General features: G+C 18.7%; 1 protein-coding gene across 1 annotated transcript; it reads right to left on the minus strand.

Annotated features, from left to right (window-relative positions):
- Nucleotides 1-8,056: 8,056 nt before the first annotated feature.
- Nucleotides 8,057-17,119, minus strand: LOC128965366 (guanylate cyclase soluble subunit beta-1-like). The gene is made up of 9 exons (XM_054312048.1): nucleotides 17,053-17,119; nucleotides 16,860-16,960; nucleotides 15,903-16,177; nucleotides 14,607-14,861; nucleotides 11,380-11,588; nucleotides 10,561-10,827; nucleotides 9,267-9,504; nucleotides 8,445-8,585; nucleotides 8,057-8,347 (listed from the first exon to the last, which is right to left on the minus strand). The coding sequence occupies exons 2-9, from the start codon at nucleotides 16,939-16,941 to the stop codon at nucleotides 8,057-8,059; spliced, it is 1,758 nt and encodes a 585-aa protein (XP_054168023.1). The 5' UTR covers nucleotides 16,942-16,960; nucleotides 17,053-17,119.
- Nucleotides 17,120-25,892: the final 8,773 nt, after the last annotated feature.

A 25,892-nucleotide genomic window follows, 5' to 3' on the forward strand; every position in this document is an offset into this window, starting at 1 on the left:
CAATATTTTGATTTAAACTATTATACTTTAATATTTAAAAAATAATTTACAGTATAATTTTTTTTTTAAATAAATGATTTAATTATTTGCATATTATTAATAGTTAAAAATGTTTTTAAAATTGTATTAATTATTTGCATATAACTTATAAAATGTTTGATATTTGATTTGATGTGACAACCTCTTTGAGTATTATTATTAATAATATTAATAATAAATGGGTCTTAAAGAAAATGGTCCCAAAATTGRATACAAATCATATGAACCGATTGATTGTACAGTATTTGTATTATTGACTGTTAATTTGCAAAATAGCATTTAAATTGTCACGAAATACTTGAAATAATTAAATGAAACGATGAAATAAAACTTGAAATTAAATTAAATGTTAATTTATAAGTTCACCAAAAAAACTCTACTTAACATAAACTTAACTTTTTTTAAAGTGGGAAATACACTAATCATGAATGATATATATTATAATATATAAAATGTTTGTGTTGCTAATAGTGTTGGCAAAAAAGAAAAATTTCTAAAATAATTGAGTAATTTCTAGAAAGTTTCTAAAAGAAATTTCTGTCTATGTTAATTTTGTTCTCTATCGATATTATCATAGTTATCTTGTAACAATACAGTACATTTTGATTACAAGTAATAGTTAAATATTATTATTTTTAGTATTTTAATTAATAATTAAARTAAAAAGTTAATCTTTTTTTATTATATTAAACTAAAAATATAATTAAATGATTAATAAAATTTTACAAAACTGTAATTATACTAAAACAAATCCCATATATATATATATATATATATATATATATATATATATATATATATATATGTATTGTCTCATTAATATATTAAATAGTATAATAGTATCTAAAGATATGGGGATCCCATAGTATAATAATAAAGTAAAATATTTATAGAAAATTTTCTTGAGAAATTTAGTAGAAATTTCTATTTGCACATCATTAAAATTGCTAAAAACTATATAGGAATTTATGTACATTTATATATTACTGGTTAAACATAAATAGATATATATTTTAAATGTGATTACTATACAAGTATTTTAGAGTTTATTTTGCGGTTTTTTATAATTGTAAATGAGATTTGTACATGTATTAGATGATTAAATTTTTTATATATTTGGTATACTGTTATTATTAAGTTATTTCAACTCAAAAATGTTTTATTAAATGCCTACACTTTATTTTTTATTTGCTGGTGAATATATATATTAWTAATATTAAATAGTTTACATTTAGGTTTACTATTAAAATAACAAATTTGTTTCACCAAACATTAATGTATATTATATACAGTTTAATAAATATAGTCATTTATGTGTGTATGTATACTGTATAAGTATGTAATGTGTAAACTATATTTATTAAAAATGATATCTAAATTATAATAATAGTTATATCGTTGCCTTAAAACATTTTAATTAAATTATTGATATTTTTATTTTTCTCATTATTTTTTCTATGTAAGCTATTTTAAGTATTGGTTTACCATTTACATATCAAATGCTAAAAAAATACAATATATCAAATACTATATTAATCTAATTTTTTGAAACGATATAAAAAGATAATTAAATAAATTAGAAATTAGATTAACGTTTATTAATAACTGATATTTAATATATTCTATTAAATTTGAAATATTTTTTATAATTATATTTTTATTTATATGCAATTCATTAATCATTGAGAAAATAGATCTGAAAAATATGTATTTGAAAAATATTTTTAAAAAATTTGTTTTTAATACAAATTATAACGAATCGGAAAATATATTTATAAACACAGTTATCATTTACTTAACTATATTTCATACTATATTATCATATATTAAAAATTGATATATAATTTATATATAACTTATATAAACACAAACACACATATTATATTGTATATAATTAAAATGTTGACCTAAATATTATTATTATTTCTACTACTATTAGATCTTAATAAAATATATTTTATAAATAATAATATTTTGAAAGTATTTTTATAATTTATATTTACCAGTATTAATATTAAATTATAATATATTATTGCAATATTTAATACAATGCTAGTTATTATAATAATTATTTAATTGATTTTCAATAATTTATAAAAAACAAAAATTAATTAAATATTTGACATAATTTGTTTTTACTTTAAATTAATTATTTAAATAAATATGCTTATAAAAGATATATTACATTTATATTAGATATTTATATGGATTGACCAATAAATTAATTTAGAAATAATTTAATTTAATTTAAATATATCTGTATAGTTATCAACAATTAACCTTGATTAATGTTATAAACAAATAAAAAATAAATAAATATTTTTAGTAGTTTCCATGTGATAACAATTTATTTAAAATTTTTATTTTGTTATTGTGTGTGACATTTTACATGTTGCTGTTTATGTTTTTCTATGTTATTTAATCTTTAATATTTTTTTTATACTACTGTATCACATAAATATATATTAGACTTATTATTATTATTTTTTACATTTTATTATAGCTATATTTAGTAGGGTTTTGACATTCAAAAAAAAAACAAACAAACAAATAAAAAAATGCACAAATATTTTCCACTTTAATTAACTTAATTTTATTTATTTTCTCATTTCTCAGATAATATAATTTACAAATCTCTATGTATTTGTAGTTATTTTTCAGAATACACACAAAATATATACTGTATATAAAAAATTGAAATTACAGTATAAAATACATTTTACTTAACGTTATATATAAATATATTTTTATGTTTAAGTTACATACATTATATAAAACAGTATATATATACTTAGATATATATATAAATATATGATATTTTACATGTTTTTATAAGTAATCATTAATATTATAGTAGATATCCTACACCACACCTTTGAACTTATTTTAATCCGATAATACCATTGCTCTCATTACTATATTTGTAATACTTTTTTTTGTTATTTATATAAATTTATAATAATTAATAAAAACTCATCTAAACAACTCATAAAATTAGTTCAACCATTAAATTTTTGAGTATCGTTTTTACTGTTAATCGGAAATTTAATGTTACATTATATAGATATATATATATAATATCATACAAACTGTGTGTAGATATATATATATATATATATTGTATATTTATTTATGTGTTGTATAACTTGTATATAATTCTCTATTAATTGCAAACAATTTTTTCAAAAACTCACGTAAAAGTAAATGATTAAACATGTTATATATATATTGTGCAGTAATTACAGCTGGCATTAAAAAAAATCTTGTTTTTACACATATTTTATCAGTTAGTTTCTTATGTGTGTATAGTAATAATTATATAACTATATAATAAATATTATTTTGAAGGGCACACAACTGTCAGGCCATTGATTTTATAAATTAACTATAAATAAACGTATAATAATAATAATAATATAAATAATTTAAATAAAGCTGTACTACCAATAATACACATATAATATTTTTTAAAAACACATTTAGATTATATTTTTTTAAAAAGAAAATTATATTAACTTTGTTGATTAAATTTGATATCACTATCCAAAACATGTATTTGCTATTAATTTGGATTATAATAACCATTTAATCATTTAGACCGACAAAATTGTTTTAGATATATAGTTATGTGTGTGTGTTCTCAATGGTGTAAACCTGTAATATTAGATGTATTATAATATATATATTATTTATTATTATCAGTTAATACATAAATTTTATATAAATATACCACTATTTCTATCTAGACTTCTATTTATGTCTAATTTATAGCTATTAGTGTAATAATAAAAAATAATTTTTATTGTTTTAATATCAATTTTATGAGTTTTAAAGTATTTTCAAAATTACTCTAAATGTGTTATAAATATAAATTTAAACATATATTAGTATAACATACTGTACTTTATATATATAAATACTACATGAACTTCAAATTTATTTGTTGATAACATTATATTATATTTAGCTATAAATGTATATTATGTCATATTTAAAATAACAATTTATATATAAACTATTAACATTGGCAATGAAAATATAAAATATAAAACTATAATTTTGTAATTGCAAAATTAATGTTATATTGTGTTTAATATACTGTATATACCTTATAATACTATACATTGAATATATTTTTTAATTTATTTTATTAACACCGAAAATATATTTTATTTTAATGGATTTTTTGTTGTTGTTGTTAGTTGACGTATATTTATCTTATTATATAAATACTACAAAATTTATTTGTGTACAATGATAGTACTTTTTTTGTAAAAAAATAAAAAATAAATTCTCATATAAATAATTTATAAATATTTTTTATTTGAAAATCTCTATAAGATTATTACCGTATTATTGCACACAACGATGAATTTATTGTACTGTTTGTAATAAATTAAATTAATCTACTATTTTTATAAACAATTTATATAGTATTATAAACAACATTTAATATTTAGTTTAATTTTTTTTCTATATATTTATAATTAATTAAATATATATATATATTCAAAATTCAATAAAAACTACTCATTTCTCATGATATAATAGTTTACAATATTTTATGAAAATAATTAATTTTACTTATTTTTAATATTAATTGTAACCTAATTTATTAATAGAAAAGATTAAAATATAATTATTTACAATTTATTTTTACTTTTTGTTTTTGTCAAATATAATACTTAATATTATTAATATGCAAAGATTAATATACAAATTGTATCTATAAATTTAATTTTATAAATAGTTTTCTCTATGTATTTATATTTAAAAAAAATCAATATTAAAAAAATTAAACTTCAATTTAATATTTATATTTTGCATTAATGTAACTTTTATTAACTGAATCATTTAAAATAAATTTATATTTTATATTTTATTATTACATAGAAATAAAAATAATAATAAAATCTCTTAATGATTTACATAGAATATCAATAGATAATTGAGATTTATATATAAATTTAGCAATTTATGCAATCTAATGGTCTCAATATTATATAAATAATTATTTAAATATTTTATTACAAATACTACTTTAAGTCTTTTTATTTTTCATAATATTATTTTTATTTATTTTAATAATAATTAATAAAAGTTGACCTTCACTTAAATATATCTTTTTTATTAATTATACTATTATTAAAATATTAATGATAAAAATATCGTTATTATTATTGCTATTATAATTAAAATCATATATTATTTCTATTTTATTAACTATTATTTGTTTAGTTTTAATGAAAATATTTCAACACATAATTTATTATACCCAAAGTTAATAGTTCAATGTATGTCTTTCATAATAGTCAAACAATATTAAAATAAATAATAATAATAAATTTGTTAAAAAAAATTAGAGTTATATTGTATAATAATATAATTATTCAACCCTTTAATATTTTTTAGAATTATATAGTTTAATAAATAGTTTATAATATTTATGTATATTATAATAATAATAATAATAAGTAAATTTATAGTTAATATTCAAATATCATACAATTTTTTAGATTATTTAACGATATTAAAAATAACGTAAAAATAAATTCAAAAAATAATAGCTTTAAAATTAGATAATTTTTTTCAATGTGTTTACTTTTAAATCATATAATGTGATATAATTTTTGTTTTTGTTGTTAATAATAATAATAAAAACTTTAATATTTTTTCTATATAATAAATTAATAGAAGTATATAATTTAAATAAATTTCCAAAAACTTAAAAATTGTTTTTTTTAAATATTTTTTTTACTTAAATCGTCAAATGAATATTATCATTTAATTTAATCTAAACATAATTTGTTGTGATGTAAATAATTATATTATTTACCTCTTATTATACCTGATTATCAATGTCTTGAAAAGCAGTTATTTTTTTGGTTTATTTATATTGAAAAAAACTTATTTCATGACAAACCATATAAATATATACAGTATATACTAAATATAAATTGTATGGTTAGAAAACATATTTTTGGTTTAACTGAGAAAATGTTAAATATTATTATGTATTTAATAGCAAATTAAAATATTTGTAAATCATTTATCATAAATAATATGCTATAGACGTACAGCTGTAACGAAAAATCTTAAAATGTAATACACAGTGGTTTTTAAAATATATATATTATATATAAATATAGTGTATACAGTATTATAAAAAGAGTTAAAAAAAATTATTATTTTGAGGCTTTAAAAATATAACAAATGCAAAACCTAAATATGAGTAATATTTTTTAAAATTGTTGGAAAATAATAACATTTTTTCGTGATTTCCACTTTTGAAGGCTAAACACAACACACACTCAGACACAACATAACTGGTAATCTCATTATATATAAACTGTATGTGATATTAATATATGTTTAAAAATAATAATATTATTATTATTTTTTTAAAAAAATACATGACTATCATATTTATGAATAGCTATAAAAATAATTATTTGTGAGAAAATACCGCTTAAAATATATTTACTGTATATTTATGTATTTCTTCTATTTATAATTAATTTCAATATAATTATTTTTGATGCAGTCATGAATATATATTATTTATATATTTATTGTATATTTATACTATTAATATATTGTATATATTGTATATATATATATATTAAAAACAAACTATATATTTTATTTGAATGTGTTTTTTGTGTGACTTAAATTATAACGATTTGAATCAATTAACAAAAATTTCTCTCACATTATAGTCAATGATTTACACATTAGTTATAAAATAAAAACCAATATTTGAGAAATTTATAATACTAAAAATATATATATTTATAAATAATCTATTAATAATTTGTTTGAAACGAAAAACAACAAATTTTGTTTCTAATAATATATTTATAAATTAGTACTGCATTTTTTATTTTATTTTTTAAAGTTTACAAATATTCTGTATTTTTAAAATTTAAACACAATTACTATAATATAAAATATATTTTTATATCTATTGATGTTTATAATAATAACTTGTTTAGCTGTTATTGTAAGATATATTTATGTTATTTTATATATTTATATATATACTATATTTATTATATTTTTATAAATCCTTTTTTTTGAAAAACAATTTTATAATAGGAAGTGCTGATCATTATTATTACTATTATTATTATTATTATTATTATTATTATTATAGATTATTGTTGAATAGATATAATTGACATCATTTGAATTGTTAAACAACATAGCGTATACATGTAAATATAGTATATATATATATATACTTTAATAAGTGTCATTGATTTACAATACATAAAAATTTATGGTTTAAAAAACTAGTGTTACATCCGATACGCTATTCATTCATTCATTCAAAAAATAAAATAAAAGTAATTTATTATTAAATAAGAAAAATAATAATATTAATAATATTCAAATTTAAAAAATTTTTTTTCTTTTACAAAATATTGATGATTGTATGATTGGATATTTTGATGATTGATCTCCAATTAATTGTATATATTCTCAATGTATCAGTCATTGAATGTATAATTTTTGACAACTAAAAAAATACATAAAAACAACAACAACTACTACTACAACTAAAATGTATTTTACAAAAAAATTATCACACATTTCCTATAGTATAATATAATACAAGTGTTGAAATTTTAATTATATAATTTATTAAAAACTTTTTTGTTGTTGTTGTATAGACACTAAACGCACAACTAATGAGTGATAACATTGCACGATATATACCATAAGATATATTTCATACGATATTTCATATATATTATATATATATATACAGTATATTTAAGTTATATTTAGTATACAATACATTACATGATTTTTTTATTTAACATATTTTGTTAATTAAGTCATGAAAACAAGTGATTTGTGCAAAAAAAAATTAACAAAAAATAACTATTATTTTTTGGAATTTTTAATTACATATACATATATATCATATCAAATAAATAAATTTTTTTCATGAAAAAAACATTATTATTATTATTAGTATAATTATTAAAATTAAAATTATTATTATTTATTAAACCCGACTCTCGATGGGAACTCTTGATAGAAAAAATACTTTCATGGGTTCGGGTCTGCCCTTCATCTGAACCGGTCCTCTATAATCAAAGTGAAACTCCGGGTCATAGTTTTGCTTCTCCATCAAACAACTGTAGGCGTCCTCCGACACGTTGATCCGTCCCTTTTCGCCCGTAGTCTCCGTACGAGAGGTTACGTTAACTGTATTACCAAACAGACAGTATCGGGGCATACGTTTGCCGATAACACCGGTGACCACTTCGCCCGAGTGAATGCCAATTGTTATTTCCTATTTGTTTATTTTTTTAAAAAATGATAGACATTATAAATAAGTCAATGAATGTATTATTGATTAACGTTTCAAAAATTAAAATAAATTAATTTACAATTTCGTTCATATCTTCAGTCTTGACTTTCTTTGACAAATCCATTATATCTAACGCCAGACGGGCTATACATCGTGCGTGACATTCACACGGCTCCGGTAGGCCAGACACTGCCATATATTTATCGCCAATTGTTTCAACCTATTATGTAAAGGGTGAGGTTAATGTCAGTATTTTTTTAAAACTAAAATAAAATGTTTAGATTTATCTAAATATTGTAATTTATATTTAACTTAGATTTTTTATGGTATGTACTGTATATTAGACTTTTTTTTTGCTAAATAAAAGCCATATAATAATGTTATATTAGATTACATATTAATGTTATTTTGTATGCAATATAAAGTTCAATGTTAATCGTTATGATAGGTGTAGTACTACTATACAACAAAATGCTAAATGATTTTAAACTCATTTTAAAGCAATTATATCATTCATGAAAAAACAATATCAATATATATGTTATTTTTTAGATGACTTGTGTGTGTGTTTTAACTTAATATAAAACTTTTTTTAGGTTTATTATTATTATTATTGTATTATTATTGCTGATGTTGTTGTTGATGATAATGGTGTTGTGTTGTTGTTGTTGTGTTTTTATAGCCTAATGTCTGTCTGTGGGATGTCTGTCTGTGCCGGTAATGACCCTATCTATCATTTGGTGGTGCGGGTAGTGGTACTGGTATTGGTGTCTCCCATCCCATGAAACAATCATTAGATTATTTTTGTTGTTGTTGTGTTGGTATGTATATGTATGTATGTAAGTGTGTGTATGTGTTGTAAAAAACACATTTAAATACTAGTATATTATTTATCGTATACTTTATAGACGTTTGGATTTTTCTTGGGATCCGTTAGCACATCAAAAGTGGTGTACAAACTGTTCAATAAGTTAACTATTTTCATGGCTCCCTTGGAGTCCGAGTTTTTTGCACAATACTGTCCAAAGCCGACAATACCGCTGAACAGTAGTGTAACGCACTCGCACTTCTTGGCCGCCACTGGGCGCTGATGCCGGAGCTCATTGGCCACCGATGGCGGCAAAACTGAGTACAATAATCTGGATAAATGACAAAATAAAAATAAAGTATATTAATATTTTTTTTAAAAAAAAGATATCCAAAATGATTGTATAGTAAAACTAATTTGTTAAACCAATTGAAATATTTATAGTTAAAAAATAATGATTGTATTGTATGTTAGACAACAATTTTATTGTTTTAATGTATAGATTATAAGTTTGATTGTTATGCGATTATTTAAAAAAAAATTATCAATAATACAATTTTATTTAATGTTTATTTTTATTATTATTTACATAATTTTCTTCTAAAATGTGATAGCATAATAAAAATATTTTTTAGCAAAATAACAAATAATAATAATAATAAACTTAATAACACATCAAATCAATTCAGATAGTCTATAAGACATACATAACAATACATCAATAAATATACAGTACATACAGTACCTGAATCCCGATCCCCACCCTATTTATGATGGCTTTCCACTGATAATAAAAAACTTTTTTTATATATATAAATATATTGTAGTGAAGTTAACAACAATTTTTTAAAAAAACTATAGTATTTTAGTGAACTAGTTTTCCAAGACATCACTTTTTATATTTAAAAGACACCCATTGATTACAATCAGTGGTATTCATGTATTTAATTTAAATAATAATCGTAATAATCATAATTTTATACGTTTAAACTATTAACTATCATAATATAATATGTATACAGAATATTATTATATATATATAATAAAAATGCAAAAATAATAAATTGTGAGTTAATAGATAATACAAACACAAATAACTGATAGATAGGACGTGTAAATCATAGCCTTTACGGGGATTAGCAACTCATATACGGTATATAAATATATGATATAAAAATGGTTTACATATTATCTTAACCTAATATCGGCACAAAAAAACCATTGAGTTTTTTAAATGTTTGCATAACAATAGTCTACCAAAAAATAAAGAGATTTATAAAACTGATGGCTAAATGTTTACATAATTGATTAGTAAATTGATTGATAATTTCATAAACAATTGTTTTTTACTATATTTATATATATATAGTGCTGTCTGGACACCCACCTATCGGTTTTCTTTTTTTCGTCCTCCAGTTCCCGATAGGTGTGTTGCAATTTATCGGTCAATATTTCCAAATTTTTGGTCAATTTGTATTCGGCCTCAAACTGTTCGGACAGTAGGACCAGATCGCGGGTCGCGTCGTGCAATGGTATGTCCGATAGGTATAGTCCTCGACGGTTAAGGTCATCCAAATTGAGAACACTGGGAGAGCACAGGAAAAGTACGACATCCGTCTCTGACACGTATATCATCTGACCCTTCAGTCTCATCCTATTAATTGACATAAAAATACAAAATAAGATAAATTGATATTAAATTTAAATCAGATTAAAGTTTTTGTGTTTTCAAGAAAAAAAAGTCATTAAATATGCAAATATTTATCTTTTATATAGATATCTATTAAAAGTTAATTAATAGTTTTATTTACGAAAATTTTGATTCATACTAATTAGTAGACCATTTAAGGAAATTTAATAACATTTATTAGATATAAATTTGTTAAACAAATTTAGATTATATTTTTAGATATGAATGTAAAACAAAATAAAAACAAACTTCATTAATAAATTAATTTAAAATTAAAATGTCATTAAATAATAATTAATTATATCTGAATTACTTTTTGAATTTTTTAACTTTAAGTTTTTTTTTAAACAAACAAACATTAGTTTAATTATTAAACCTTTAATTTATATTATTTTTCTTTGTCGCATGTTTTATCATTTATTTTCATATTTACTATAATATTATATGATTACTGTATTTAATAAATGGTTTCATCAGTTAATTTACACACAGTCTAGTCATCTACCGGTGCCATACCTGGTGTGCTCTTTAGACAGTTCATTGTAGTTACTGTTGTCTAGCGATGCGTTTACCGATTTTGTCCGCAACACGAATACAGTGTTTATATGGGACAGTATGCTATTGAATGTGAACTCCATGTGCGGCCGAATCATTTCCAGGACATCGGTGACCAAACAGTTGGCCTGAGTTAGTGCCGGCAATACACGGGCCACTGATATACCTGCCTATTGTAATAAATCAATGAATAAATAAATTAAAATATTGTTTTTTTTTCTTTGTTTGTTTGTTTGTTGTAATAGTTTTTATTTGTTTGTTATTATAAAGTTAAGTGAACTATTTACTGGTAATAGTTTTAATAGTTTTAATAATTGTAATTATTAATTATTATTATAATGTTAATGATTGTAAGTTCATTGAATTAATATTTCATATATCTATAAAATGTCAAAACATTTAAATCAATTAATCATAAATTTATTTAGTTAACAAATAATTAAAAAATATAGCATTATTAGTCTTATTATTTATATTAAAATCAATGTAAAATAATATTTTAATTGAAATAGCCTTCAAAAATTAATATTATAAATTATTATTAAATATTAATGTTGCTTTCGTGAAATGCTAATTTTCATATAATTTTATAATTATTATGTTTTAGTTTAAAGATATAATCAAATATTATGATAAAAACATACATATATATATATTAATATATATCTACAATTTAATCAACTAATTAAATACTTGAACAATTAATAAAAAATAAGGAAAATAGATAATTTTATTTCATTATATATTAAATATCTTTAATGTAACAAATTATTTAAACTATATTATGTTTACTATAGTATAATATTACATGTGTTTGATTACAATGTATTATCAATGCAAACATTGAGATTAAAGATTAACATTTCTTGTTGATTATGTAAATTAAAATTCAAGATATTTAACGATACCTTCAATTAAAATAATTAATGTGTATTTGTTATTTACTTTTTATTAAAAAATACTATATATTAGTATATTTCTAAAAAATTATATATGTATAAATGTTTTTAAAAATCAAACATTTAATTAGCATTTATTAATCATTATCTGAAAAAACAAATACATATATTATAATGATAAAAACATTAAAATTAAAAATTTTAAAATTATTTTTATAACTTAAATAAAATGCAGTTTTTCAATCTCTTATAATACCAAAACAAAATTTGTTTTAATTTCTATATTTTAAAAATAGCAACTATTAAATTGTATTATTATTACGATTGTGATTACATTTTATTATAGTTTGTCTGTTATTTATATATATAAATATTGTTTTACCAACACTTGTATGACTAAAGCAAATATTTCGTGAGTTTTCACCGAAAAAAATAAACTTCAAAAGTTTTTTTTTGCAAACATAATATCTAACTAAACAAACAGTAAATAAACTAAAAAAATAATAATAATATATAACATTATTTAAATAACACAAAGGAGAGGGAGATATTGTGATAGCCATCTATTTTTTGATAAATTTAAACCGAGAGCTTAGCTCTAGTATTAAGTTAATATAAATCATGTTATAAATGAATTTTAATATTAATAACAATAATATTATTAATGAAGAAAAATAAAGATATTTTTCTGAAAAAAACACATTTTTTTAATTCTAATTTTCATTTTTAATCCAAAACAATAGCCAAAAAATAAAATAAGAAATCTTATTCAAAATAACTAATGAACTTTAAATTATTTTTTAAAAAAATATATATATTATATGATATAAATATATATATATATTTATTGTTTCACTTAAAGCTTATTATAAAAACACATTTTTCAGTATATTATTATTGTAAGAAATTTTTTTGTTGTTGCAAAAAATGTATATTTTTAATGAACAAAAATAATCTTTATTAATGATTTACGTAAAACAAAGTTATTTACTATTTAAAAAAATTGATACTTTTTTCCGTAAAAAAAACTTTTTTCTAACTAAAATATTACAATTATTTTTGTTGTTGTTGTTGTAATTGTGTTACTGTTTTGTTAATCATAATATTAAAAGAGAGTTTAAATTTTATTATTATTATTAGTTTTTTATTATTAATATTTCTAAATTTTATTATTGTTGTTGTTTTAATTATAAATAATAAAATGATTTGAAAAATTACATCCGGAAAAATGCTATCGTGACATAAATGTTAGGCAATTTTTATTGTTTTTTTATTTCAGGGGTTTGAATAAAAAACATTTTATTATAATAAATAAAAAAACACTGATTGTAATTTATATTTAATTAAATCAGCAAATATTGAATAAAATTTGTTTTGATATACTGTATATAGGATGACAAATAATAACAACAAAATATGCTAAAAATGAGGAACGCAATCAAAATTTATTTTTAAACAAATTAAATATCTAAATATATTTATAAATATTTAATATATTGAATATTCAATTAGCTGTGTCTAAGTATTTGAAATTAGGTTTCATTTTTTTTTTATATAAATATTTTGTTTTTGATTATTATTATTTAGTATTATTTTGTTAGACACATATTGATTAATTAATTTTTCTAAAGAGATTACTATATTTATTTTTTAAAAAAATAAATAAAAATAAATAAAATAAAAATATTGACAAATTTATAGACGCATTGAGTGACATTGCGTGCAAAGTGCTGTCAACTAACAAAACTTAACTAACATAGAGTGAAAAAAATCGTAAAATAAAATAAATAAATATATATATATATAAACTTTGATCTAATTTTTATTTTATTAAATTTAATTCATTATTGATGTTGTTGTTGAATAGATAGTGACAAAAAATATTTAGTTCACTATTGGAAAAATGGGTGACAATTTTTTTGTTTTTGATTTTTTATTTTTGGATGTAATATTTAATCAGCAAATATGATATCAATATTTTTTAATAAAATGATTTTTTTTTGATTAAATAAACATTTTTTTAAAAATAATTTTTTTTATCTAAAAATAATTTCTATAGATGTTAACTATTAACCAAAATTAGTTATTTTTTCATTTAAAAAACACTTTAAAAAATTATTAAATTACATTTATGTCAAATTTGGACGATAATTATTGTACTTATAGAGAGAGAGAGAGAGAGAGAGAGAGAGAAAAAAAAATCTAAATAAATATATAGTGTTTAGCTATGTATGAGTAGTAGTAGTAGTAATAATAATAATAATAGTAATACTGTACTAAAAGTAATACCTGTCTGACGACCAGATTTTTGTCAAAAACCAAATGAAACGGAAACGCCTTACAGAACGTCAACGGACTGATCCGGTTCTCTGCCGACAGCAACGAGTCGACAGCTTTCTGGCCATCGATGACGGGTGTCTTGTCGGCTGTTTGACCAGTTTTAGCTTTTTGTATAATCTGAAACTGAACATGGTCGCACCCGTCATCTTTGGTCTTAATTACCGTGACGTCCACATCGGTTCCGTGTAGTTTGTTGGCCACCGCCTAAAATAAACATTTAATTATTTAAAAATAATAATTATAATAAAATGTTTAATCAAAAAAAAAATAAATAAATAAATAAAACAATATTAAAATAATACATGTAATAAACTCTAGTTGTTATTGTTGCTATTAATTTGTTTGAAGCACCGGGAGATTAATTTTTCTCTGGTTAATAAAACTACTATAGCGACTGTGAATTTTCTATGTACTGTACTTTATCTATATATATTTAAAATTAGTTTTTTTTAAATAACAAAAAAATAAATATAAATAAAATGTTTTATAATAATTATGTTTTTATTTTTTCTAAAAAAAACTTATATATTATGATAATAATAATAAAGTCATATATAAAACTATATGGTGTCTGAAAATAAACACTTAATTATTATAGAAAAATGCTTATTATAATAATGTGAAGTTCAAGTGTACACACTATTTATGATAATAAAATTATTTTTTCAAAATTATATTTGGTTTGTTTTATTCTCAAATGTATAGTTTCTTTGTTTTTTTTTGTTAAAATTTATACATAAATATGTTATTTTTCTTAATTTTCTTTTAAATTTTAATACAATTTTTATGTGTTCATAGTGTTCACCATATACTGTATACTTGTATACAATAAATTATATCATTTATTATTATTATTATTATTATAAAGTTTATAATCAAATTTCTAATAAATGTATAAAATCTAATCGGTTTAAGATAATTTTGAATATTTTTATTTATAAAGCAATTGTTTTTAATTATATTTTTGTCAAATGATAATTTACTGACTTTATATAAAAAAAAGTCATAAAAATAATACTAAAATATAAATAATAAATTTATTATTATTATTATTATTATTATTACTATAACATTATACATTTCATTTTATTTTTATAATAAATAAATTATATTTAAAAAAATAAATAAATTCAAACAAATCAAATACAAATAATGCATTACAAAAACAGGCCACCGGAATCAAAGTTGGGCATAACTACCTAAATGTGTATTAAATTAATTGTTTATAAACACACAACTACTAGCCTTGACTATACCGATGACAATGGGTTCGAGTCCTTCCCGTTCCGAGTAATAGTGTAATATAAGATGACCAGTGGCCGGATCTTCCGTACATCGGAAAGACGGCGCCCGCATTCCCGGATAAATGGTGGCCAAGTGGTCGTGCAGTGCGTCCAAGTTTTGAAGGAAATCGCGCGGAGTGGCGCCCAGCACCTGGAGTATGCTCTCGTAACCCGATTCCTGGCAAAAGTCAAAGAACATACCGCCAAACAGCTCCAGTATCTCATTGGCCGGTATTTCTGTAAGTTATAATGTAATGGACAGGCAGTTAACAAACAAACAAAAAAAACAAATTAGTTATATATATATATATTTAGATTAACATTATGCTAATATATTACAAAACAATATATATATATATATATTTCTATATAAATCCCTATTCATATTATTATTAGTTTTATAAATAGCTTTTGTATTGTGAAATCAATTTTAATATATAACCGAAAAATTATAATATGAAGTAATTTTACTCAATATTTTTTGTTGTTGTTATTATTATTTATGAATATCTAAAGTATATTATGTATGCTTTCATATAAATATTATTTTTTTATGTTTAGTAAATGAAATAAATTGCAATAAAATTGAAAACCATATCCAAAATCGTGAGACATTATAATAGATATGCACTTTAAATATTGAATACCTATTGTTTTGAATGCCTGCAACTTTTTTTTGGACAAGTTTTTTAAAAGAAAAAAAAAATTTGTTTGATTTTGTAGTTTTTATCTGACATTTATTTTTGCAAAACAATAATAAGTGAATAATAATAATAAATTTATTTTCTGAATATTTTTCACATTATGTATTTTTGTATAATAAATACTGTGTATATAAATAAATAAATAATATATATATATATTTAATTTACACAAAACAATTGTATTATATTATACTATATATCATATTATATTATACTTAAGACACGTTCAGCGGCTTCGACCAAATTATAGGTAATCTCATCGTCATATATAAGCCTAACCAGGAATGAGCCCTCCATTTCTACCTCAGCCTCTTTCCTATTAATTTTCAAATATATAATTAATTTATCATTAATTAGTTATTATTTAAATCGTTATTTATAATAATTATGATTATTATCAATCAATACTTGATTTGTTCCCATATTTTGTCGCCAAAGTTCCTGATGACCAACAACTCTAACGCGTGATTAACAAAACCGTACTAATAATAGTAATATTCAATATATAATATAAAATATTATAAATATATCATTTATTAAAACGTTATTATAAAGAAAATTTAATACTAAAATAAAATAATTAATTTATATTCAAAAAACATACCATTATTATTATTATTACTGTATGGTTGACAAAATTAAAAGTTAATTTTGGTTAATATATAATACAGTTTAAATAGTGCTAAATATAATGTTTTCAATTATTTTTGTTTTTATTTCTTGTAAATCTTTTTAATTACACTAACATTATATTAAAAGATAAGACATATGTATATCTAATATATCACATCAAATATAAACACAACATAAATAATAATAAATAATATTATTATTTATAGTAAATATTTTTTAAGTTAATGTTTTACGTTGAATGATGTGATGGCAATTAGTTAGCTATCATTTAGCAATCAAATGATTTGTCGGTTATATATTGTTATATAGAAACAGTTGAAACCAAAAACAGTTACAATTTAAATGGTGAACCAAATTGAGCCAAAATTCTGTATATATATATTAGTGCAGAATATTCTATGTGTATATATATTCTACAATATAATAGTCATGGATTGGTTTAGGTTTGTAATAGACATGCGTTTTGCTTATGTATGTCTAAGTATCAGCTCTTTGGTGATGTACACTTTGACACATCCCCGTGCTCTTTAGATACAGTATATACAATATACAGTATATATAAATGAATCAATAGCTAAATTTGTTTTAGTTTGATTAATATTATATAATACTATTTGAGATTTATTTAAAATTGAAAATATTTAAAATAGTTTATTGATTAATTTTAGAACTAATCTGTAATTATCATACTTGATTTAAATAATAAATATTTTATAATAAATAACAATATAAATTATATATAATATAGTATATGTACATGTCATACAGTATATACTGTATATAAGTAATGTTTCAAACTTGCTTGCTAAAACATATTACTTTATAAAACTAAAAATATAATTTTACTATTTAAATATATTAATATTAAATAATAAAAATAAATTGTATTATTGGCTACTATTTATTGCATATGCTATTTGGTTTACCAAAATATCAGATTGACATATAAATAATATAAATTAAAATTGTTTAGTATAAAATTAAAATAAAATAATTTATATGATTTATCTGTTTTAAAAATTAAATATAACTGCAAAAATCAATAACAAAAATTAATATTTAACAAATATTTTTAATAGGAAATAAATAGAATATTTGTATATGTATAACTGAATAATAATTTTAACTAGCTAATTAAGTTAAATAATATTTTTTAAAAATAAAATTTAAAAAATAAAGATTTATTGACAAACTTGTTTGAAGTAATGCCGTTTCCTGATATCTATCTAATCGTTAACATAAAGTGTCAAACAATTAATATAATTTTTAAAATGTGAAAAATATTTTTCAATAAAGAAAAAAAATTCTAATCAATAAAATAATTTTTTTTTAAAATACTGAATTCAATATTAATAATAAATTCAAAAACAAATTATTATTGCCAAATGTCGCTTACTTTTGAATAATTTATTTAATTATTATTACTGTAACCACACAATTGCTAATTTTGCAAAAAATAAATAAATAAATAAATGGAAACATTTAAACAGTTTTGCTAATGATTTTTTTGTTTGTGTAATGCATTTAGGTTTAAGTAAATATAGTAAATATTTACTCTTATTAATATTGAACTAAATATACTCATTAAAATTTTTTTTATCTATCGACACATTATCTTAGTTGAAAAAATAATAATAATAAATTGTTTTTTGTATAATTGATATGAAAATGCATGACATATTCACTATTAATATTATTTTGGTCATTTAAATATCGTATACAATATTATTTTTTCAGAAATAGTTTATTATATTAATTTATTATAATTTTTATCGGTATAATCAACTAGTGAATAGTCATTAGTTTTCCTATATATATAAAGTATATATACTATATAAACTGTATATATGTTTTTTTATAAATTTAAAATTAATAGTATGAAATATATTAATTATCCCAAAAAATCATGTTTATTGATAATAAAAATAAGATTTAAATTGATTAGGAAATTTATGATATATGTGTAATATATTATATAATCTATTTACTATTTTTAATGTTATTAAATGAAATTAATATTATGTACATTTAGAAATATATATATATATTATAAACATTAATTTACGGACATTTTAATTATGTTTTATATTTAGAGATGGGCAAATAGAAAGTTTCTAATAAATTTCCCTGAGAAAGTTTCTAGAAAGTTTCTCAGGAATAAATTTCTATAGAAATTTAACTTTATTGTTATACTATGGGATCCCCATATCTCTAGCTATTATAATATTATAAATATATTAATGATACATAATACTGTACATATAATATTATACTATATAATGTAATATTTTATTATACAATTATGATTCCTATATAAATAATTATAATTATTTAATAATAATCAGTTTTTTTAATTTTCTTGATCATTTTATTATATTATAGTTTAATATGATTAAATAAATATATTTTTTACTTTAATTAGTAATTAAAATATTAATAATAATAATTAATTATTACTTTTAAAAACAATGTTACAAGATAAAAAATATAGAGAAAACAAAATTAACCATGGGGATCCCATAGATAGAAATTTCTTTTAGAAACTTTCTAGAAATTTCTCTATTATTTTATAAATTTCTCTTTTTTGCCAACACTATTTATATTGTACTCATTTTTAAAAAAAATTTAAATATAAAATGACAAACAATATAAAATATATAGTATAAGTTATGATATTAACAAAAAAAATTAATTTAATTTAAAATATTACATCAATTAATATAAAAATATCATTACTTAATTTATAAATTTAGCAATATTAGGAGATAATCTTTTTAATGATTTAATTTAAAATTTTAAGATAAAAAACGATAATTACACTATACAACACTGAAAACATACTGTATAATAATAATAATAATAATAATAATAATAATAACCCATTTTAAAGTGTAAAATTTAGCACTTAAAATTTTTTTTAACATAACATAAAAAATCAGAAAATAATGATTAAAAATCGAATAGCTTTGTTGATAGATTTGATTATAAAAAGCAATTTGTTTTTTATTTTTTATTTTAATTTAGAAAAATAAGATATAAGTTTTTATTATACACAATTTTAATTGTATCTAAGTTTTATGCAATCATAATAATAATAAATAATAAAATTTTAATAGTAGCAAATAATAGTAGTAACAATAATAATAATAATAATAATAATGGCAGCAATAAACTTAAATTTATGAGTAATTCATTAATTGTTTTATATATATAATATAAAAGAGTTGCACATAAATGTAGTTATTTTTGAATTAATAATAATAATAATAATAACAAATATTTTAAGGTTTGTCTCTACTCTTGAAAAATTAACCCATTTTTTTGTTGACTCTTTTTTTGATTGCTTATATAAATTTTATTATATTATATATATTTAATATATTTTGTTTTGTTTTGTTTTGTCTGAAAAATAACAATTACTAATGATATAAAATATTTTACCAGGTATTTAATAAACTATACAAAAAAATAATACAAAAGTTTATTATTAAATTACTAACATTTTTTAGTATTGAATATAATTTTTTTCTAATAATAGTATTTTAGATAAAATATTATTTCAAAACAATAAGCAATAAACTTGAACTAAATTGTTGGCAAAGTTTTTTAAAAAAAATACATAATTGCCTCCTAAAAGGTTAGTTGTTTTATATTTTGTTATGATATTTAAATATTAATTATTTTAATTAAAACTCTATGTTAATTATAATAAACTACCAGTAAATAAACAAAAAATATTATAATTAAATGTAATTAAAATTTAATTAATTATTTACAATTTTTTTAGTTTTCATTCAGTGTCTGATTATTTATATTAAATGTTTGATTTGCATGCATTTAAAAAGTTAATGTGAATATAATTGTTTAATTTATATATATATCAAATTATCAATAGTTATAAAACCTTATAAATGATCGGAAAATATGTATACGTCATATATTATAAGACAATACTAATTTTAAAATAAATATTTAATATGGTTTATCATTTATTTTATTTATTTGATATTTTAGAATAGATTATTAAAAGATTATTTTATTTAAACTAAATTTTGTCTTAAAGCTATAAAAAAAAATAAATTTTTAAAATGTGATAAGTGTCGCAAATCCAAATAAATTATATCATTTTGATTGACAACTAATTTAATAAAATATCAATATATATATAAATAAAAATTGCCAATTAAATACTATTTTGATTTAAGTTAATATAGTATTTTATTTCTATTTATACGACGTTTTAAAAATAGATTTTTTTATGCAAAAAATTTAAAGATATTTCTATCATTTAATTAAATTCTATTATTTATACTATTTATCTTATAGTTATTTTGTTAGTATTTTGTTTGTCAAAAAATAATAATAATATCATTATTAATTTAATTGCATTTTTTCAATAACAAAAACTATTTAAAAATAATTCCGCATTTATATCATACAAATGATTTTTTTGTGAATATAATTTAGTAAAAAATACAATTTAAAGATAAGTATTTATTTTATTGATATATATATAATTTGTTTTAAATATATACATTCATACAATTAACTGATTGATGAAATCTAATGATTAATGAAAAGATTTAATAAAAAAAATATATAAATAATTTTTGCAATTAATAATTATTTTTTGTTTCATAAACCTTTATTTTATTTGATTGATTTGACAAAACATTAAACAAAACCAAAAATTATTAATTGATTGATAAATTAAGTATTCAGTAATATATTTCAATAAATAGACTATTGTTTTTTGTTTGTTTTAATTATATATATATATTAAAATATCAACTGTACATAACTGTAAATAACTGTACTGTAAACCTAATTGTAAGCTCAAGTACCCTAAATCTCAACTCATCGGGACAGTTATGTTAGGATAATAGTAAATGATGATCAATAAAATGATAATTAGCTAATCATTACTTATATCCCTAAACATAGAATATATTATTTTGAACACTCCTTAAACTTATGCAACATTATAATTATTTATTACAATTATTTGCAGTACATTAAGAAAAAAACATAGATAATAATAATAATAATAATAAAATGTATAAAAAAAGAGTTTAACACTAAAATATTTAATTGAAAACAATTTGTCGATAATTTTCCTAAACTAAATATCATAACTTAATAATATATCTAATTTTTATTTTTCCAGATATATCTGATATTATTTGTTTTATTTAGTTATTCAATAGCAGAACCATTAGCTATGGTCCTAATGTAGATTACCGGTCATTAAAGTTATTGGATATATATATATATATATATTGTTTGGATCATCTAATTAATGTTATAGTATACTATTATTTAAGACAACTAGCATTTTTAGTGCATTAATGTTGAGGTCAGGGATCTGTCAGATCTGTCGTCTTCATTAAGTCTATCTCTCTCTCCCTCTCTCTCCACTTCCTTCTCCCTTATATATAGCGAAACACTCACTAATGGCTAACAAAACTCCTTTTTAGCTAACGATCCTCTAAATGCAGATCTACTGAATGATAGCGCACTAAAGTAAACACACCATTGAAATGCATACACAAATGCATTGGTGGGGAGGGAAGTCGTATCCAAAGCTAATAACAGTAGTGATGATATCATTGCTGAAATTGATCAACAAATCTGTGGCCAAATTTATTATTACTATTATTATTTAAAACACAATAAATATGATTTAAAATAAAAAAATGTTTAGTAAATTATAAATATGTTGTTTAAAAGAAATTTTTAAAAATTATTTATAATTTATACAAAAATAAGAAACGATGAAAACTAATTTTATAATAAGTATAAATTACAACACATATGCTGTGATTTTATAATAAAAATGTTAATAAAATTTATATTTAAAAATGATGATACACTGGTATATGCATGTATGACATATTAAAAATTGTTTTCATTTTATTATTATTATTATTTTATTTTTTTCATATACTTTAATGTATATACAAATCAAAACAAAACACATTTAATACTGTGTTGTTATGTTTATTAACATGCATTATGTTATTTTACTTATTATGTATTATATATTTTTTTAAAAATTATAAAACAACATGAAATAAAATTTACAATATATATGTAAAATTATGTTAAATTATTATAAATTTACATATGATATTTTGCATTATCTAAAATAAATTTAAATATTTTATGTTTATATTACATTGATATTACATTTTATTATATTAATAATAAACCATAATAATAAAGTAAAATATTATTATTTTTTATAAATTAAAACATTATATTATAATTTTTAATGTAGCATACTTTATAAATCTAATCAATAAAAAATTTAAATATTATATTAAATATACAAAATAAGATAAAAAACATAAATGTTACAAAAAATATATTATTGTCAATTGTTTAATATATTTTTCATATGTTAATTAAAAATATTTTATAATAAAAACTAGTTATATCTCTTTAATATTCATGTTTATTAATATATATATATATATATATATATTAAAGATATTATATATTACTAATTTATTTGTAACAATGATATTTATAAAAATATTTAAAATATTTAAATGTTTTTGTACTGGATATTTATGTACTTAATTAAAATTTAAATATCAAAAAATCTAATTTAAATTGAATATATTTTTTATTTAAAACTATATATAAAATATTATTATTAATTTGCATTAAGTTATTAATAAATAACTAAATATATTAATAGTATGTTTTAGTAAATGGGATTTATGTTAACAAAAAAATTGTAAATTTAATTTTCATAAACATTTCAAACTTTAATTTTTTTTTGTAAATCAGATTATTTGAAATATTAATAGTATAATAATATTGTATATATTCTACACTTAATTATTAATTCATATAATATATTAGTTTTAGATAACATAGTCAATACTTAACCATTATATATATATTATTGTATTTTATTATATTTTTAGAAAAGATCAATGTAAACATATGTTTAACACTTATGATAGACACCAATGTATTAATGTAGTTACCGGTGATCACAAATACACACTGTCATTGTCACCCACACTCAATGCCTACAGATAAAAAATATTTATATATTATATTATGAGATATATATATATATACTGTATATAATCTCTATCTAAATATATCGAATATATACAGTAAATATATTGTGTAAATATATATCAAACCCACACATTAGTGTAAATAATTTTCAAAACAAATTAAAAATTTAATACATTTTAAAGTTTAATAACATTTATAAGAAACAGAAAATAAATATTGGATACTCTATACTGTATGCTATAATAAGGTCACTGAGGATGAGATTATATGATATTAATATAGTTTTATATACTTTGATATATATTATTGAATTTATTTGAATTTTACACAGATTTTGTTGCCGAAAAGATTTTTTTTTAAATTTAAATATTTTATAAAATTAAAATTTAATTTTTATGTAACACATATTAATAATTTATCATAGATTTTATAGAAAACACTGTACTGTTTTAGAGTAACATAATGTACTGTACTTTATATATATATATAATAAAATAGTGAAAATATTATCTAAATTACCCAATGTTATGTTAGATAAAAATTAATAAATATTTATAATAATAAATAAATAATCTTTATAATCTTCATTTTGTTTAGTATTCTTTATAATAGTGTATATAATTCATTGAATATCTCTGTTATTATAAATTATATCACATAAGTAATATCTAACCAACAACAACAAAATATTAACATTAATATAATAGTATAGTATTATATAAATAACTAATATATTTTATGAGAACAAAAGTTGTAATTTTTCTAATATATATATAATAAAGAAATATTTACTTATATATAATTATTTTTATATATATATATATATATATTGTTAATATTATATTACTATTATTCAAACTGTCATTAATTTATGACTATAAAAATACATAAGTGTGTGTGTATTGTGTCAATAAAATGATATATCTGTAAATAGTGACACAATAATTGTACAACAGTATGATATTTGAACTAACAAAAAAATAATTTTCTTATATTTATTTATAGATATATTAATTATATTAATAAAAAAAATGTTATGTTAAAAAAATAATGATGAACAACAGTTTTATGATATATTATAGAATTTTCTTTATTATTAGTATTTTTTGTATGTATTTATCTTTATTGTATAAAAAACTTTTTTTTTAATAATTATGATATTTAAAGTATTCTGACTGGTAGTGAAAAAAATATTGTAATCATTAAAATGATTGTAAACTAAAACGTAAACAATTTTATTTTATGTTTATAAATTTACTGTATCTAATGTATTATTGGTCTATTATTTATTTAAACAAAAAGTTATAAAATGTATTTTAATGATTGCTATAATTTATGTTTTTATAAGTTATAAAGACAAATAACCCATTATTTTGTTTAAATTAATGTAATATTTTATTATAACAATAATATGCCAGTATATAACAATAATTTTACTGTAAATTAATTTATTTTATTTTCTATTTACATATGATTACATAACATAAATTTATTGAAATTTTTAAAAAATATATTACATTTTTTATGTATCATAATATTTATTTTATATATATTTTTAGATAAAAAGTACATTT

This window comes from Oppia nitens, unplaced genomic scaffold (genome assembly GCF_028296485.1).
Source record: "Oppia nitens isolate AA-2021 unplaced genomic scaffold, nextdenovo-longstitch-racon4-pilon3 scaffold10_pilon_pilon_pilon, whole genome shotgun sequence".
In the NCBI taxonomy this organism is placed as follows: Eukaryota; Metazoa; Arthropoda; class Arachnida; order Sarcoptiformes; family Oppiidae; genus Oppia; species Oppia nitens.